The sequence below is a fragment of the Plectropomus leopardus genome, chromosome 2, assembly GCF_026936395.1.
Source record: "Plectropomus leopardus strain MGB_pleo_1.0 chromosome 2, ASM2693639v1, whole genome shotgun sequence".
Taxonomy (NCBI): domain Eukaryota; kingdom Metazoa; phylum Chordata; class Actinopteri; order Perciformes; family Serranidae; genus Plectropomus; species Plectropomus leopardus.
Window position 1 is genome coordinate 4174786 of NC_142177.1, and position 18255 is coordinate 4193040.

The 18255-nt window shown below is 38.2% G+C and overlaps 1 protein-coding gene across 5 annotated transcripts in view; it reads left to right on the forward strand.

The window, feature by feature from the left end:
- The window catches only part of cadpsa (Ca2+-dependent activator protein for secretion a), a 221026-nt gene that overhangs the window by 118911 nt on the left and 83860 nt on the right, over positions 1–18255 (forward strand). For 2 of the 5 annotated variants that reach the window (XM_088083262.1, XM_088083266.1), the window contains exons 14-18: positions 874–1044; positions 10745–10846; positions 10938–11001; positions 11233–11356; positions 17493–17525. In XM_088083262.1, the coding sequence (XP_087939388.1) occupies positions 874–1044; positions 10745–10846; positions 10938–11001; positions 11233–11356; positions 17493–17525 (494 nt within the window). Of the gene's footprint in view, positions 1–873; positions 1045–10744; positions 10847–10937; positions 11002–11232; positions 11357–16652; positions 16722–17492; positions 17526–18255 lie in introns of all 5 variants that reach the window. The other 3 variants (XM_088083281.1, XM_088083269.1, XM_088083279.1) reach the window with 3 other exon arrangements.

Here is an 18255-nt window from a genome sequence, read left to right on the forward strand (position 1 = left end):
GGCGCCCCTAAGAGTTAACCCTCTGAATCCTGAAACAGCATAATTTTTCTTGTGCTGCTTTCAGACACCATTTAACAAGTATTAAACTCTTTGAACCAAATTGATATGATTTCTTTCAAAAATATGGGAAAAAGGTAATGAGCAACCTGGTAAGAAATATTCCAAAAGTTGCAAGAAATAAAAAGAATTGTTGTTTATAAAAAGCTAGAGGAAAATGTCTAGGGGAAAAAAACCCCAAAAAAGGCTAGGGTAAAACTACATATATAGCTAATTATCATATATATATGAAATTGTGTTACATAATTATTATATTTGTAAAGCACATTTTTCCAGGTAATTTCATATATTATTATTATTATTATTATTATTTTATTATTATTATTAGTTGTAGATGTAATAGTATTGATATTAATTCATTTATGTATCCATTTATTTTATTTTGTTTGTTATGTATTTTTTTTACAAAGTAGAACTTTTAATCAAGTCTTTGCTCATTTTTTAAGTAATTTCCTCTTTTGTTACTCATTCCCTTCTTTCAGTGTTTTTAAGAGAAATTAAGCCAATTTGCTAAAGTTTCAAAGGGTTAACTACCCTTGAATGCTAAAGTCATTAGTATAACTGTCAAAACTGAAGTTGGAGACAGAAAATGATAAGGGGTCAGTCCACATCACAGGTACATACATGATGCCATATGTGACCCTCCCACTCTGTTTTATATACTTTTTTTTTTCACTTTGCATGTTGTTGGCATGCTCACTTTTTTCTTTTTCTTTTCTCTATTTTCCTGTATAACCCTCTTTCCTTGTCACATTCACAAAATTACATCCCCTCCACTGTTCCCAAAAACCTGCACTTCCACACAATCACACCTAGTCAGCGTTTGTCCAAGTTGCTAAACTGGCCAGTGTCAGAGGCCGAACTCGAACGAGCCCTGTTCCCCTTCACCCCCGATCTCCCTGCCCAAACTGCTAAAAGAGAACTCAAAATCGTTGAGTTCATGAAGAAAATGGAATTCAGACCCCCAATTTTCTCAGGATCTAGAAGGTAAGTTACCTCATTAGGCAGGTTTCCACAACATTACAGATTACAAACCTAAGCCATGTTTTTGAAGTGACGATAAAACACAATTGTACGATGACTGCATTTCCATTGAGTGATGTAAGACTTCTCCTCTTGCAATAACATTCCAAGAAGCATGGTGATGGATGTTCAATTTATTAGCAGCTTTATTTCTACTGTGGCCACTGCACTAGCCGTCATGATTTCCAATTAAAAAACTTTTTGCGATAATTTTTTTTTAATTTGACACATTTTCATTAGGCGTATTTCATATTCACAGTTTCAGTTTATTCAATTTTCAGGGTAATGGAAACCCTCCTATTGTCTGTGTGATACAATCTAACTAAGGGGAGAAATGCAAACACCTATTTAAAATATTGAACACATCTTATTGTTGACTTACTTCTGAGATCTAGAGATGTTGCAGTTTTTTTGATCAGTTTTTCAAAGACTTGAACGGCCAAACAAGTTTTTAAGCAAACCAAGTTTAACCCAGTTATTTAAGCCAGTGAATGGATTATCTGTTTATAACAACCCTGTACGACTACAGTGAGTACAACATCTGTAGCATATAATGGACAGAAAGCCCTGAGGTCAGGGGTCTGTAACCCTGGACACACGTTCCACCATTTGCACACTGCATCTTAACCCTTTGAAACCCCATCCCTTCTCTTGTGCTGCTTTCAGACACTGTTTTCAAGTACTCTAACCTTTGAAACAGCAGCCAGTTGGTGCGATTTCTTTCGAAAACATGGGGGAAAAAAAGGCAACAGGCAACTTGGTAAGAAATGTTCCACGTACAGCAAGAAATTAGTACATTTATAATAATAACAATAATTTTATTTATATAGCACCTCTAAAAGCAGATGTTTACAAAGCGCTTTCACAGACAAAGCAAAGGCAGGAACTCAGAAAATCATAAAATAAACATTAACAAACATGCCAATCACAAATGAGTGTAAATCAAAGTCAAAGTCAAAATTTGTATACAAAAGGTCAACAAGAATAAAGCAAAATAAAGGTAATGAAACAGTCAGGCCTTGAAAGGCAGATAAAGTACTAAATGAATAACGTTTTAGAAAATATAATAAATGCAATAAAAAACAAAAATTAATATAAGAAGATGGCATCAAATTAATGAGGTTAAAAAGGTAAGATAAAACAGATAAAAAAAATAGACAGATGTAAGTGAAGTAAATAAATTAAAACATGAAAAGATGGTGAGAACAGGACATCAGAAGGATAAAGAATGGATAAAGCAAAATGAATAGAGGAAGAGAGAGAAAAAGAGAAAAAATGAATAAATAAATAAAGTTGACATCACATAAAAGCAAATACTGTAAAAATGGGTTTTAAGAAATGATTTAAAAGATCTTACTGATTCTGCAAAAATCATTTTAAAAAAGCTAGGAGGTAATGTCCAGAGAAAAAAGAAAAAAATCTCTGTAAAAAATAGTATTAATATACTAATTATAATTAATATTTATGGCTAATTATCGAAATTACATATTTAAAATTATGTTACAGAATTATTCAGAATTTTTAAGTAACCTTTTTTTCCCCAAAATGTTTCATATGTTATATTATATTTTTCTATTTATTTTACAAATTTTCAGGTAACTTTCTTGTACTTTTTAGTAGTTTCTCGCTATTTTTTGTTCTTTTTTTGAGTCATATCTTTTATATGCAGACTCTCTTTCGGTAGAGTACTTCTTTAACTCATGGTTCACTAGCACACAACTAAGTATTAATTGTATATTTTTGGAGCTGAAGCGTTCATTATGTGCTCTTCTGGAATATATATGGCCTATCATTTAGTCATTCATTGTATGCGTACTCTGGGCACAGATGGAGCAGCAAAGTGAAGCTTGATGCAACCCAGGTCCCAAAGTCAGATACAACCTACTACACATTAATTGTCAAGAACACATAATAAATTAACATCTTATGCACCTGTCCATTCTCATGGATGAACTATCGAGATGCAAGAGTAACCAATCAGAGCAGCCGCAGGGCTTCATACCTGTAGTAGCAGCCACATACTAGTGAGATGAATGGCTGGCGTGCTGTGACGTGGATACAAGGAAGCAGAGCTGCTACAGATCAGTAATTGGCTGAGCTTTATTAAAAACATCAAGATACAATGCCTTCAAACAAGCAATGCACAGAATTGACATACTGCTCCTTATTTCACACAGAAGCCATCTAAAGGGTCTTCACTATGGCTGTGTTCGAAATCATCCACTCATTCACTCACTCCCTATCCACTACATTGTGTATATGATGTAGTGAACTACATCATATACACGATGTAGGGAACGACGGGAGGAGAATTCGGACGCTACACGGTAATTTCCTGAACGTGGTTGCGTCAGCAGATGCGCCATGGTTATTCAAGTATAAATAGCATCATACTAAAAAATACAAATGTAATGTTCAATCAGGAATGACAAATATGAATTCTGAAATTTCTTTTATTGATGAATATGCACCACTAGAATATATCCCATCCATGCAGAGCCGCATTTCTGCGGCCGGAGAACAGCTGGTTGTGCTTAACACGAAGCTTAATAAGCTTCTCAACATCTTCATCAGTCCCTTGGAACAAGAAACAGAAAAGCATTTATTTTTCTAACACACCGCCAATTGGGAAAAGAGAACAAAACGTTATGATCAGATGTGAGCGGGTGTGCGGGTGTCTGCTCCTAGCTAGAGCTGCAACTACCGGCAAGCCCTAGCATTAGCCTTAGCGTTAGCGTTAGCTCGCAGATACAAATAACAAACCGGATGCTTCTCCACCAACAAATCCGCTCTCTCTCTCCCTCTCCCCCTCTCTCTCTGGCGAGCCTTGACGGCAGGAATCCACTGTCGTGGGGGTAAGGGTGGGAACATCTGGTGACGCAACCAGGAAATCCTCCGAAGGCTAGACTGTCCCAATTAACAACCGTTAATGCGGCCTTCGGAGGCGACTCCTTCGGAGGTGCCTCCGAAGGAGTCGCCTCCAAAGGCCGCCGGGCTGCGTCCTCTGAAGGATGCAGACCCTGAATTGGGACACAGCTAATGACTTTCAGTTCGTGGACTTTAACTACAACCTTTTGCTACAGTTAACACTAATGTTCGGTTATCAGAGAACAAGAATACTAAGACTAAATTTAACAGATGACATGGTGAGCTAATATTACAGAGCTGAAGTTACCCATAATGTTAGCAGCTATTAGCCAACTTAAGCTAACATTAACTAGCATAGATTGCTGCAAGGTGATGTTATACACAATGTTGCAGACATAATGTTTGAGGTTATATGATTTTGCAGCAAATTTTACTAACACTATGTTGCCTTACCTTAGGAGAAATGTAGACATCCTTGTTTATCTGTTTTATGTTAATCCAAAGGAGATACTTGCTCATTTTATGTAAGGTTAAGGGAACAGTTTAAAATACACTCCGTTCTCTAGCCTCTCAGGATACCTTGTATCTGTGTTGCTTTTACCTCATGCACATCGTTTGGCCATTTTTTAAAAGTTATAACCCCCTAATAGAACTGCAGGAAAATCAAAATTTCTGATGCTTTTCTGTGGAGGTCTATGAGCAGGATTTCAGAGTGCATTATGTAGCTGTACAAAATGTGACTGGCTTGTGGCGTACTGCTGTTGCCTCAATTAGCCTTGGCGTTGCTCTGATCGTACCTACTAGTCCTTAAGCTATTTGCTACATTAAGCATTCATTGCGCTGGGTCTTAAGGTTTGCTTTCACTCGCTTCTGCAGTGCTGCTCCTCTCATCCATTGATCTGATCAGATGGACAGATCAATTATCCATCCACAACTGAAACTCCACAAACTGCTGCTGAGGAAAAAAAGAACTCATGACGAGTTCTGCCAGCACTGAGTTGCACTGCTCTATGTATTGTAATACTTTCTCCCAAAATGAGTAAACAAGTTAACAATCCTAAATTGAATTTCAAAATATATCTGTCTCTGTCTGAAGTTTTAGTAGCATATTCTGAAAGTTGGTTTTAGAGGAGCAGTTTTCAGTCAGAGATCAAATGGTGTCATTTCCTGAAGCTTCTGTGGTACGTGACATAGGAGTCATCTGGCCTTTATTCCAGTCTGTACCCTGTTATCTAAGTTGCAGCATTTACCACTCGTCTAATCCGCTGTGATGTGCTTGGACATCAAATCTGTCAACGTCGCAGTTGGCCGTCTGCAGATGAAGCGTAACAAAGATAGACGAGGGCCACTCTGGCGCTGAGGGCAAAGGTCAGGGAGGGCTGTCTGTCAGTGCCCACCACACACACACACACACACACACACACACACACACAGACACACACACACACACACACACACACACACACACACACACAAACACACACCTCCCCCCATCCTTCCAACTAAACCCATCCTCTGTCCATCCATCCACCCAGCCATCCCTGTGTCCTGCTGACAAACATTGACTGAGGACTGAGGCCTTTTCTGATCAACATGGACAGATGGACAGCACTCGCTCCAAGAGAAACAGAGAAAAAAGAAAGATGGTACAAATAAGACAAATATGATGAGAAAAGGAGTTTATGTAAAGTTTGTAGAGAGTGAAATTTGGGGGTATGAAACTTTTTCACTAAAAAAAGGTTGATATGTGCAGAGCAGTTAAACTCCTGCCGGAGGACCACGCTCAGCACACGTTATTATTGATGTCAAAAATAGATCAACCTACATGCACATTCACATCTAAATGTAGATTTTTTCTTTTTATAAAGTCCAAAAATAATGAGTCCTGTGTATCTACATATCCCCACACATCAAACAGAGACCTGCTCTGCCAGTCCAGCCGTCGTGCCTGGAGGTCGAGGCATGACAGGTTGACAGGTTGTCATGTGTGACGGCCGAATATCTCTGCTGCCAACGCTGCTGCGTGTGCCCCAGTGCACACACCTCTCCCAGACCCCCCCATCCAAACACACACACACACACACACACACACACAAACACCCCACCCCCACCCCTGCCTCCTAATAGCCTGCTGGCCTGGAGCTGTTGGTGCACCAAGTTGGACTTGGTTGCCCGGTCGCCTGCTAAAGTGTCAGGATTTGACTTCTGTCCAGCTAAATGTCGACTCTGTTTAGATCGACTGTTTGTTAGGAAGTGGCTTCAGAATAAACAAACAAAATATGAGCTGCTCTTTATTTGAAATAATAAAAAGGTTCATTATATAAAATTTGATGTGAAACAATATGGATTTAAAATGTAGCCATATAGCTTCTACAGCTACAGATCAAGCTCTGTGGTTTTAAAAATTAGTAAATGCACTCCTAACAGTGAGCGTTTATGTGGTTTTCAGTTTCTTATGTCCTGTTAAACATAAATTCAACATTTAATATCAGTTAAATCCACTATAACTTAATAAAATAGGGCAGGGTAACTGTAAACTGAATTGCTTTTCGGAGATCAATAAAGTCCTCTGATTCTGATTCTGATTCTGATTCTGATAAAATAATCACGAATATCGGCATTTTAAGTGTTTTAATTTTGGATAGTAACTTAACATCTCAAAGATTTTTTAAATGATTTAGTTTAACAATCGGTCTTTTCTAAAATATATATACTATATATATTTCTAGAATTTATTGATTAATTTGTAAATTAAGTCATTAAGACCCTACAACAGACACACTAAGAAATATAATTGCAAAAAACAAAATTCTGCTAAAATTGTTTTCCACACCACATTTGAAAACTTTAAATGTTTTTTTAAATTTTTTAATTTTTTTTCAGATGACCCATTCAGGCAGCAGATATGTAAGTAAACTAGCTACATGATCTAAAGATAGCCAGCAATAATATTCCTTTGAGAAAATGGAGCTAGATAATCTTTTGCATTTTTGCCTAGAAAATGACTTCATCATCAAAATAATTTACAGATTCTCTGGCAGTAAACTAATTGATTAATCAACTTATCATTTCAGCTCGATACTGATTTATTCTGGAAATGAACATGTTAAATTTAGAGAATACATTCTGAAAATGAACAATTTGGGATTACAGTGGGCCACATGCTAAAGCTGCATTAAAAAAAAAATGGCTGGAGATTTGAAAGCAAACATGTTTCGTGGCGTTCCACCTAAAGGACTTGACGTGGTTGTCCCCCTGAATATAAGAGGAGATGTGAAAGTGTTGCTGGCTCGCCATCCCTCTGTCTGTCACTGATGGCTCATTTGCTTGTTGTCGTCATTGGAGCTGTGAGGTCAGGAGGTCAAGCAAACATGAGGAGGCTGCCAAGAAATAACGCACGGCCGGAAGAAAAAAAAGAGAGAGCCCCACAGGACATAATTAGTGTGAAATTTTCCTCTTTCATTTTCTGTCACAATGTAAAAGGTGTGATGGTTTTTTACTTAGAATTTTTGTCTTTATAATTCCTCTTCCAGATTTGTGTCAAGCTTGTTTATAATATTGCAAGCCACTTAAAAAAGAAGGTACAGGAAAGTGTATACCAAAGCCATGTTTGGATCAGGAAAGCCCTACTAAGTTTCAACATTGTGAAAATCATCCTAATGTACACGGATCTGCAAAAACAAGTAAAAACGCTGTAATATGCATGCCAGGCCAGTAGTTGGTGGTAAAAAACACCTTTATGCTCCTGCACATAGAGGTGTTCTTCTACAGAGCAGTGAGTGTAAACAAAGAAGAAGATGATGGCAAACGCATGCATGAGAGCGGAAAGCTTTGTCTGGACGTGCGGTGAAATGAGACTGTTACTTTGAGTGATGCTGGATTATAAAGCATCTAGGCTATTTGTCACAGGATCTGTGCATTGCCAGTTTACGCTATGACAGAAGAGGTGGCTTTTTCAAGAAATTACACTCTGGACCCCCGGTTTCAAAAGTCTGCGTTTTCAGGCATCCAGAACGCCTTTGTCATGTGAACGAAAGGCCAAACCACAAGAAAAGTTTAATGTTTCATGCAAGAATCGTTGCCGTGTAAACGGCCCCATAGAAACTCAGGCCACTGATTGTTAGGGGTGGGAAAAAATGGTTCCACTCAAGTTTCATGTTTTTGTTTTTGTTTAATTTACAGTTTTTCAGTCAATTGCTTTGATGACTGAATCAGTGTAATTAAAGCAGTTGTCGATGGTAATCTGGTAGTCTAACAGTAATGTGACATAATATACGTTAAAGAGCCAAGGCAAGAAGGTATACAATGGCAGACGGTGCGAGGACAGGCACCTTTAGCTGCTCAAATACCAACTCAAATTCAGCCAGCACAGTGTAAACTCCCGGCTGGATGAGCAAACATTTCTGTTGCTGCCTTTACACAGATTTGCCCCAGCCGACTGTGATTCCCACACTGGGGTTCTGAATTCAAGTTCCTGCTGTTATTCATTTTCTGGGTGGGCCTTTTGTTTTAGGTGGGTAAAATATGTTTTGTTGCTGACTGCAATCCACAGCAGTACAAACTCCACCCTGCTTCTCCAAACTGGGGGATAGCGGACTGACATCTACTGTATGTAATACACTGTCTATGGACCCCATAAAAACACACTTCAAAAATATTGAACTATCCCTTCAAAAGTTAACAATAAATTGTGATATTGAATAACAATCCCTTAAAATCACAAAATATATAAAATCAGAACCCAAGAATCCTGATAGTGTATCAGGCCGGCCCTACTAATTATCATAAACAATCATATACAAAAAATAGCCACCACTGTGACAAAAAAAATCATTCAGGGTTATTCATTTTTACATCACTAGTATAAAGTACACCAGTTTGTTATGATGGTGTTTCAGGCTACATTCATGCTTTTATTAGTCTGCTCTCAATTTTTCAGAAATGAAAACGGGCACCTCTTCTTATCATTTTGGTCACTCCTGTAACTTTAATACCATTATTTTAGTGTTAAATTGTTTTTTATTTTTATTTATTTTTATTTATTGTTTAATTATTTTAGTTCACGCACTCAAACGCAGTTATCTCGTCCTCAGCTGCATGATTTTCAGCAGCCTGCAGAGGCCCACAGGTGGCTGTGACACACTGACACTGTCTGCTCAAATACCCATGAAAACCGAGACGAGCCTTGCCGAGATGATGCTAAGCAAATTGGTCCTCCTCAAAATCTAACAAGCACTCACGAGGCAGTGCAGCAAATACACTCCCCCCACCAGCACCACACACACACGCACACGCGTGCACACACACAGGCACAAGGAGAGAGTTTCTCACTGTCTGCTGAAATGACATGTCAAAAGGGGGGAGAGTGTCATGTCTCCTGCTTCTCATCATGCTGTCATGGCCACCAGTCCAACGCTTCTTCTGTCACATGCACTCTGCTCACACTCCACCCAGACCCAACCATGTCACAAACAATAAACACATCACATACACAAACACACACACACACACACACACACACACACACACACACACACACACACACACACAGGCACACACATACCTTCTTGAGAAGCTGTAATTGCTACGTGTGTATTGAAATAGTAAAAAATAGGATGTAACACTGCTAATACAGACAATGCCTAACCTTTGTATCTGTAATTTTACATGATATTGTGCAAGCAAAGCAAATACATTATTTTTAATAGACTAGTGTCTCTGACAGAGAGTTAACAGTTGGGTGTGTGTTTGTTTCTGTATATGTGTGTGTGTGTGTCTATGGCAGTCTTTAATTGTTGTAATGTATGTGAAGATGTAATAGAGAGCGTGCCTCAACATATAATAAAGTACAGATTTTAACTGGTCTTGATCACTATACTCAATAACAACCTTAACGAAACACAGCTATCGCTCTTGTTTGTGTTTTTTTGTTTGGGGGGTGGGGGTGCGGACATGTCTATGTTTTCATGCTGTTATGTTAATTAGGCGAGTTTCTGTGAATTGCGAAGAAGAAGAAGAAGAAAAACCTCCCCTTGATAACAAAAATGATGCTATGGCTATGTGCTTGTAAGTAGGAACTGGCTTCCTCATGATGCAGCAGGAGCTACAAGAGGTGTTATTGCATCACATAACAACATCAACATCACAATTCCTCTTGCTCCATAGCACACCTACATCACCTTGGATTGGAAATAATGGTGTGGTGGCTGCAATAGAAATAAAGCTGATTGACTAATGTTCTGAACATCCATCAACATGCTTCTCCAGAGGAAAAGTTGCAGAACATCACTCAATGGAAACGCAATTATCTCACAATTGTGTTTTATCAACACAAATCTATAATGGAAAATGGACTACACTTCAAATAAGGACAACTCTGGCTATATGCAGACTCAAAAATAAAGCATTTTCATTGTATCATTTTATATATCATACATTTTCCAAAATTACAGACCCACAATAGTGCACCTTGAAATAGTTAGGCCTACATTTCAAATTCATGAGGTGAACACATTTGTAAACTCACCAACACACTGCTGAGACCTGGCTCTGGAGCTCTTTAATCTTTTTCTTGTGTCCTACAACGGTTTGTTGTGTTCTTAGAACCTGAGGAGATTCGGAGAGGCATTAATAACATGTGAACCTACATGTAAATGAAGCATTGATATCCAAAAATATTCACCGTATGTTTTGAAAGTTTCAGTTGGTTGGTGTACTTGATTCCCCAGTACTGAGAGACAGGCTGTCTGGAGAGACTGCAAAAGCTTTCATTACTTGTCCCTGCTGTTGTCTTTAGGCCTGATGGTATCGGCACAGTGACCGTGGAAGAGAAAGAACGCTTTGAGGAGATCAAGGAGAGACTACGGGTGCTACTGGAGAACCAGATTACACACTTTAGGTAGGAACCATGTGCAGCAACGATGCACCAATCTCATTCCAAACTGGACTGCCAAGAGTTCACATGACAGTCAGACCTGTCTCTTCCATAGGTACTGCTTTCCTTTTGGACGGCCAGAGGGAGCACTAAAAGCAACTCTGTCCTTGCTTGAAAGAGTAAGTCATTCTTCTCATTCTTTTCTGCCGGAAAAATATGTGTAATTTTTTAACCCATTAATTTAGCTTTCCATCATGAAATAAACAGCTCAGAGACAGCTGATTTCTGTGCAGCCAATATGTTCTCGCTCCCAACTCTTTTCAGCTTGATGAGTGGCCAAAGGCTTCAAACTGGCAGTCTGTGCTCGCTACATGCATAGCATCATTTTTAAAACTGACTTTCCTTTTTAGGTTCTGATGAAAGATATTGTTACCCCTGTTCCACAAGAGGAAGTCAAGACTGTGATCCGTAAGTGTCTGGAGCAGGCGGCTCTGGTCAACTACCAACGCCTGTCAGAGTACGCCAAACTGGAAGGTAGGGTCCCCCTCCATCACTACTGCATTGTTGTGCATGACATTTTAGAAAAATTCAAAATGTTCACTAAGGGTTAAGAAAACTAATCAAATTACAGGTGAGAACATTTAGTGATTTGGGATTGACTTCTATAAGTTACAACCAGGGATGTCAGCGGATAACTTTTAATCACTGAACCGCTAAGAACATTTTTCAACGGATGTCGGTCTAAAGACTAATTTTGCTACTCTTCAAGTTAGTAGTAATACTAACTATACTGTAACATATGAAAAAAAACAAACTAATAAGACCTTAATGCTACATTGATTAATTAGCCTTGATTGCTCTGTACTGACCACCAGAGGTTCAGCAGGGACCTAGCTAGCAGTTGCACTTATTTGGCGATTACTTCCGGTAACAGTGTCCTGACCAGATGCTGGCAGAAAAACTTTGTTGTGGAAACATTGTACCCACGTCCCCAAGTCTTCCCCAAGATTGCTCTGGTGAGTAAGCTGGTCAACTATGAGCTGCAAAGCCACATTAGCAATGTAAACTGCGTAGCTCTACTCTACAACTACTAGCTCTGTTAACTGTGTTACCTCTGTTGGAACTGTTAGAGGTAACAGCATGACTAGTGGTGCTAACATACATGAGTTTACAATGCTAAAGGGGTTTGCAGCTCAAAATCAAAACACTTACTCATCAGAGCAGCTTGGGGAGAGAACGGAGGATGGGTAGAGTCAGGTCGTACACAGTGCAGAGTGGCCAAGATAACCAATGAAGAAGAGCGTGGTTAGTGAGAATATTATGGAGGGGAAAAACTCTACTAAACTCTGTTTTTTTAATATTATTTTTACAATTTAACTGTGAAAATTATTTTACAGATAATAAGAGTAAACAAAGAGTTTTTTAAAAAAAACATTTCAGCATTTTTTTGATATACGTATGTATATATATATATCAGCATATATATATATATATATATATATATATATATATATATATATATATATATATATATATATATATATATATTATACAGCTTTTTGTTTTACTTTGAAAATAAACCAGTTAATAATACCCAGTTAGCTTCTGTCAGGCTTTTGGGAGCAAAGTTACCCAAAACTGACATCCCTACTTACTGCTAATGTACTGTACATATTTAACACAGATATACGTTTTTCCATAGGGATCCTTAGGATGAAGCAGCCGCACAGTAGCCTACTGTTGTATATTTTATATATGGTTTTCAAAACGAAACCTAATTTCTCCTCTTCACAGCTGCAGAAAGGCCTAGAATCCCCTTTCATAATGTACTCAATGGCATGACAGTTGTTTTAACCCAAATGCTGTGTTGATTTTGTCTTACCTTCAGCTTATTTTAGTAGCAAATGTACAGTAAGTAAAAATGCATTCAATTCAATCTTTATGCTGACTCCGCCCACCATGCCTCAGCTTCTTTTTCAGCCGAGTGCTAAACTGCCTCTGTCTCCCACTTTGACCTCCGTGGTAGCTTAAGTGATGCTCCTTCTTTTTCCTTTCTCTGCCTTCCTCTTCCTCGCCCTGTGATGATTTCCATACTCACTCTTCTCTTTGTCTATTGGCTTTTGCTGCTTCTCATTAACTGCTGATTGAAAACAGGAAGGCCAATAAACAAGACATGATGGGACTGCCCCTTGTGGCAGTTCAGTGTTTTTTTTCTGTTGCATGGTCCAGGTTGTCTTTCGTAGGCATCATAAATATTTGCAGACATCTGAAACATTTTATCCCAAATTAAGCAGGACACTTATCTGGTAACTACTTTAGGGCTATCCTTTATTTGTTTGTTTGTTTATTTTTGCTTTTTACAGAAATGTGATAATTCTTTAAATTTCTCTTAACACTGATATATGGAAAATATGCTTATTTGCTGTCTTAGCCAGAGTGAGATTAAATGATTATCTATTTCATCCCTCTATATCTGTTACAAAAGTCTTGGATTTTGTTAGCTTCTCTTGGCAAAAAACTCAGCTGAAAGTAAAAAATACCCCACCAACAACTCCTGTCTTATATACACGTTGCGTCTTGTTAGGAAGCTAGTCACCAATCCATTCAAGAGCCATCTAGCTTTTTGTTCACGGAACAGACCTCACACCTCAAAACCTAATTGTGAGCACTGGCTTTTAGAGAGGCTGTGTATAGTCACTGTATTATACTGTTTTGTTGTTGTTGTTGTTGTTTTGTAAACATAGCTGGAATGCTAACATGTCCCAAAACCTAAACTTGTGTAGTTCTACGTTTCCCAAGTACACAAGGCTGAAATGATGAAGATGATGAAATACCACAGCTCAGAGGTGACTTTTTCAGTTTGATAGAGTTTGGCTAAACATGCAGAGGATTTACCTGTACCGGACACACAGACGTAAAACTGGTATCATTTTTGTATAGATAATATACCTTTCATACTGGGGACCCATGTGTCACTAAAAGTATTTGAGCACATTTATTTGAGATTGTTGACAGAAGTTAATCCCTAAAAGTTATAAAAATAAAAAGAAAAAATAACATTGCAAAAAGTAGAATTACAACCTTGTGGTTGCATGCCTCCACAAACCCTCAAGTTGCACTTAGAATTTACATCCAAGTCTGTGAAAATATGGATGCTCCAGTTTTAAGGTCGGCACCCAAGACTAGAGTCACCAATTCAGTATCTTGCCAAATGTCTCCCCTGCTGTTCTTGAGTCATGGTGTTTAGTAATGGCCAGAAAAATGTTTTTGCAAAATATTATGATGTCACTGTGAAGTTGACCTTTTGGCTATAAAATTTCTTCACTTTATCGTCTATTAGACATTTGTGTAAATGTGTTATTTGTTATTTGTTAGCATATGAATTATTGAGTTATGGCCAAAAAGGTTATTTGGGAGGTCACACTAACCTTGACCTTTGATCCTCGACAACCAAATTCTAATCAGTTTTTAAATCGATCAATTCAATTTTTAAGTAGAGTGGAGGTTCTTACCAAACTTGAGGAAAGTGCCTCAAGGCCTTTTTGAGATATTGAGGTTTCATGAATGAGACAGAGGTAAAGTGACCGTGACCTTGACCTTTAATCACCAAATTCCTGTCAGGTCATTGGTGAGTCCAATTGAAAGTTTGTGCCAAATTTGAGAAAACCTTCTCAAGATGTTCATGAGATATTATGTTCACAAGATTTAGACGGAGGCAAGGTCATTGTGACCTTGACCTTTGACAATCAAATCTTGCCAAATTTGAAGAAATTCCCTCAAGGTGTTCTTTAGATATCTTGTTTACGAGAATGTGACGGATAGACAGTCCGACAGAGATACATTCATATAGAGGGACAAAGCAAAACTATAATGCCTCAGGTCACAGCCATTGGTTAATCTCTCTTTCTAACTTGTCCACATATGCACTTACTGCCTCTCTTCATCCCTTTAACAGTGTTAAATGTCAATTATAATAAGAATCTTATAATAAGATCTTCTTGATCAAAGCCAAACAGTGTTTAACCTGCATTCAGGCCAGATCAGATGGAGGTTGCGTAGCTTAAATCAGCACACATTGAAGAGTGTACAAGACAGCAAATAACTACATTTCCCAATATGTTGTTATTCAGTAAGCCCTATAGAACTACAAAAAATTGTCAGTTTAAGACGATGTCTGTAAAGAAACCATTACCTATCTCCCTGAAGACACTAAGGAAGATGAACCTTAGTTTCTCAGTTGTGATTGTTGACTATCCCCAAAACCCTTTTCCTTCATAGTAGTGCTTCTTTACCGATGGGAAAAAAGTCTGATATTTCGGATTTTACCTCTGCTTGGCAGAACGAATGGTTAATCCAAAGTAGACAGCCTTTAATCTTTGAACTGCTGACTTTGGCATTTCAGTGAAGGGACATGATCCATGGACATGAATCAGCAAGTGTCATCCAAGTCACTATGAGAAATGATGATGTGATTTTGGAACGAAAGCTCTCAAAGGTGCTTTATGTAACATTTTAATTAATAGATAAATTACTACAACTCAATTCATTTTGACACACCAGGATTGTTATGATTAAGAAATAAGATTATTTAATATCTTCTATCAAGCATTTTATGTATGCTGGATTACTTCCAGCCCAAGGGACAGTTCCTTTAATGTACAAATGGGTCAAATTAAACTATAACGTAATTCTTGTCAAAATTCAAACTAGATTTTGTTAATTTTGATCTACTGATAATTCTGGAATATTTCAAATTAGCTATACAAATTGTAAACAAAAGAACTACCCAGAAGTATCCAAAATGAAGCAAAGTCAGTATGGTTTGATTGGAATCTATTACTGGGACAAATGTAGAGAGAAGCTCGAAAAAGCAGTGGCACACTAAATAACTTTAAAACAAAATTTAATGTAGTATTAAATAAGAATGATTTAGTGACAACTGGAGACAGTGTAAAATTTGTCTGATTTTACTTTTGACATCAGGAAGGTTGTGTTTATCAGAGGGGTACGCTGTAGCGTCAGCCACCTCAGTGTAGGTCTAGGACTTAGTTCTGTAAAAAAATATTTTTGCTAAGTTGCATTGTTTAACTGATGTTTTTGGGGTGATTTTCTTTCTGATTTGCTAATAGTAAATTCAGATCTCAAAATTATACCAAAAAGTCCTCCAGCCCAAATGACCACATAGGTCACATGTTCCTGCCCTCTCATACGACAAACAGGAGCATCACCCCTCAGGTGGGGTAGGTTAAGGACAAGAAACATTGTTGGGCATTGTCACATTACGTACTTATCATGACGTTATGTATGTCATGTCACTTGTCGACGTGTAATGTGCTTAACATGAATAACATTATGCAAGTAACTTAAAACAATTTCACAAAGGACACAAACAGCAGTCTCCTGGGTGAAAGTCCTGTGTTTGTTTGCTCCATGCATCACCTCAACCTCCTCCCTACATAAACTTTGTTGCTTTATATACTGTGTCAACTTCTTCCTTTGCGGCCATTATATTACTATGGCCACTGAAGATCACCACAAACACTAAATGTAAACATTGGTCATAATAAGTTGCTTGTACAAATAAACTATAGCTTTTTGGGGGAGGACGTGCTCAGTGATACATAGTGCACCTTTGATAAAATAAATCTTTGATTTAAGTGTTGATACACCAATGTGCTTTCATGGAAAATTTAAGATACTAAATAGCGGCGCAAACAGTGCAGATAATGATCCTGAAAACCTCTTATCGGTCGAACTCTAGTGACCTCTGTGCTCGCTTCTCTGACCCTGGCCTCTCGCATGCCTCGGTATCCTCCCTCTTTCTCTGTAGGGAAAAAGAGAGAGATGTATGAACATCCTGTCTTCTGCTTGGCGTCTCAAGTCATGGATTTAACCATTCGTGAGTACCTTCCTCTTTCCCCAGCCCCAACCCCCACCTCCGCACATTTTTACTTTTCTCTACAACCAGTATGCACGCCAACCACAACAAGCGTTGTCACATTTTTGTCATACCTGACGTCCTTTGTTTGTATCTGTTGTTTTCATCTCAAAAGTATTTTTGTTACAGTTTCTTGATATGTTTCAAGCCCAGTTTGTCTCTTAACCACTCAGAACACATTCTAATGTCTCTGTGAGCTTGTTTTCCGTCTTGCTCAATCTACTTGTTCTTTGTCTGTCTGCGACTTGAATGCATTTTTACTTTGCTTGTGTGTAAATCCTTTAAGTGTTAAAGATCATGGTACATTAAAACAGGCCACCTACTTAATGTTGTTACTAAAAGGTTATCTTATTTGATGCTAAATCCTTTGAATGACACAATCTTGAATCTTTGAATCTTTGTAATTGTCAAATGAAAGGATCCTATTGTGGAGGTGCCTCTTTCTTTGAATGAAACTACCCAGAAATACTGATACTGACAGCACTGTACAGTTATACAACCATATTAACAGGTTTTTATGATGTTACAGATTTCTTTATGCTGGATTTTAGGTCAAAGTGATGGCGCTATGCATTTTGTGTCCTTTTTTCTTTCTTCTTCTTAAGTCTTCTGTGTCACAAATCACAATCTCTTTTCTCTCACCCTCTACCTGACACTTCCCCACCTCTTTCCACCTGTTCTCCATCCTTGCAACCTATCCTTTTAAAAAAACAACAACAAACCCTTAATTAGTGGAGAAGTCTCAGGAAAAACTGAAGGATCCAGGTGACGTTGTACTGTATGTCTAATCTTGCTGTTAGCTCATTTCTCAGTCTACCTTAAACCATACCACCATAGATCCTGCCACTACCTTCCTGATACCTGAACAGTGCTCGCCAAATGCACGGGAACTTCAAAGAACATGTCTCAGGAATGTTGTGAACCCCCCCGAGTCTCCTCACCCCTCCATGTGGTGTTTCTCACTGCTCTGAATGATCAGAATGGAGTCACAACCTTTGTTGAGATTGTTCAGTTCCTGCATGACTTAGAAGAGGGCATAAGAAATAACACATTCACTTCAAAAAGTGAACCTATAAGTAAGTAAATGCGTGCTTAGTTCCTTAAAAAATAGTTCCTACATGAAATGGCCCTACAAAAAGGTTGTGATTCTAGGTGTTATATTGTAGGCAGCTGGTCCTGCTTGTGTTTCTTGAAGACGTTTCATCTCTCATCCTAGAGACTTCATCAGATCAGTAATTTAGAACAAGCCTCTCGGATGAAAGGTGAAATGTCTTCAAGAATCTCAAGCAAGTCCAGTTGTCAATGATATCAAACTTAGAATTTCTATGACCTGGAGGACTGAAAATCTTCAGCAACCAGTTCATGATTTCTGGAAAGAGACATTGCTGTTGAGTTTTTTAAAACTCTGTGAAGTGAAGTTTCTAACAATGACAACCATCAAAACCTTAGCTGTCCTGTCTCAGGTTGACATAATGAAGCTGTCAACTTGCTGTCC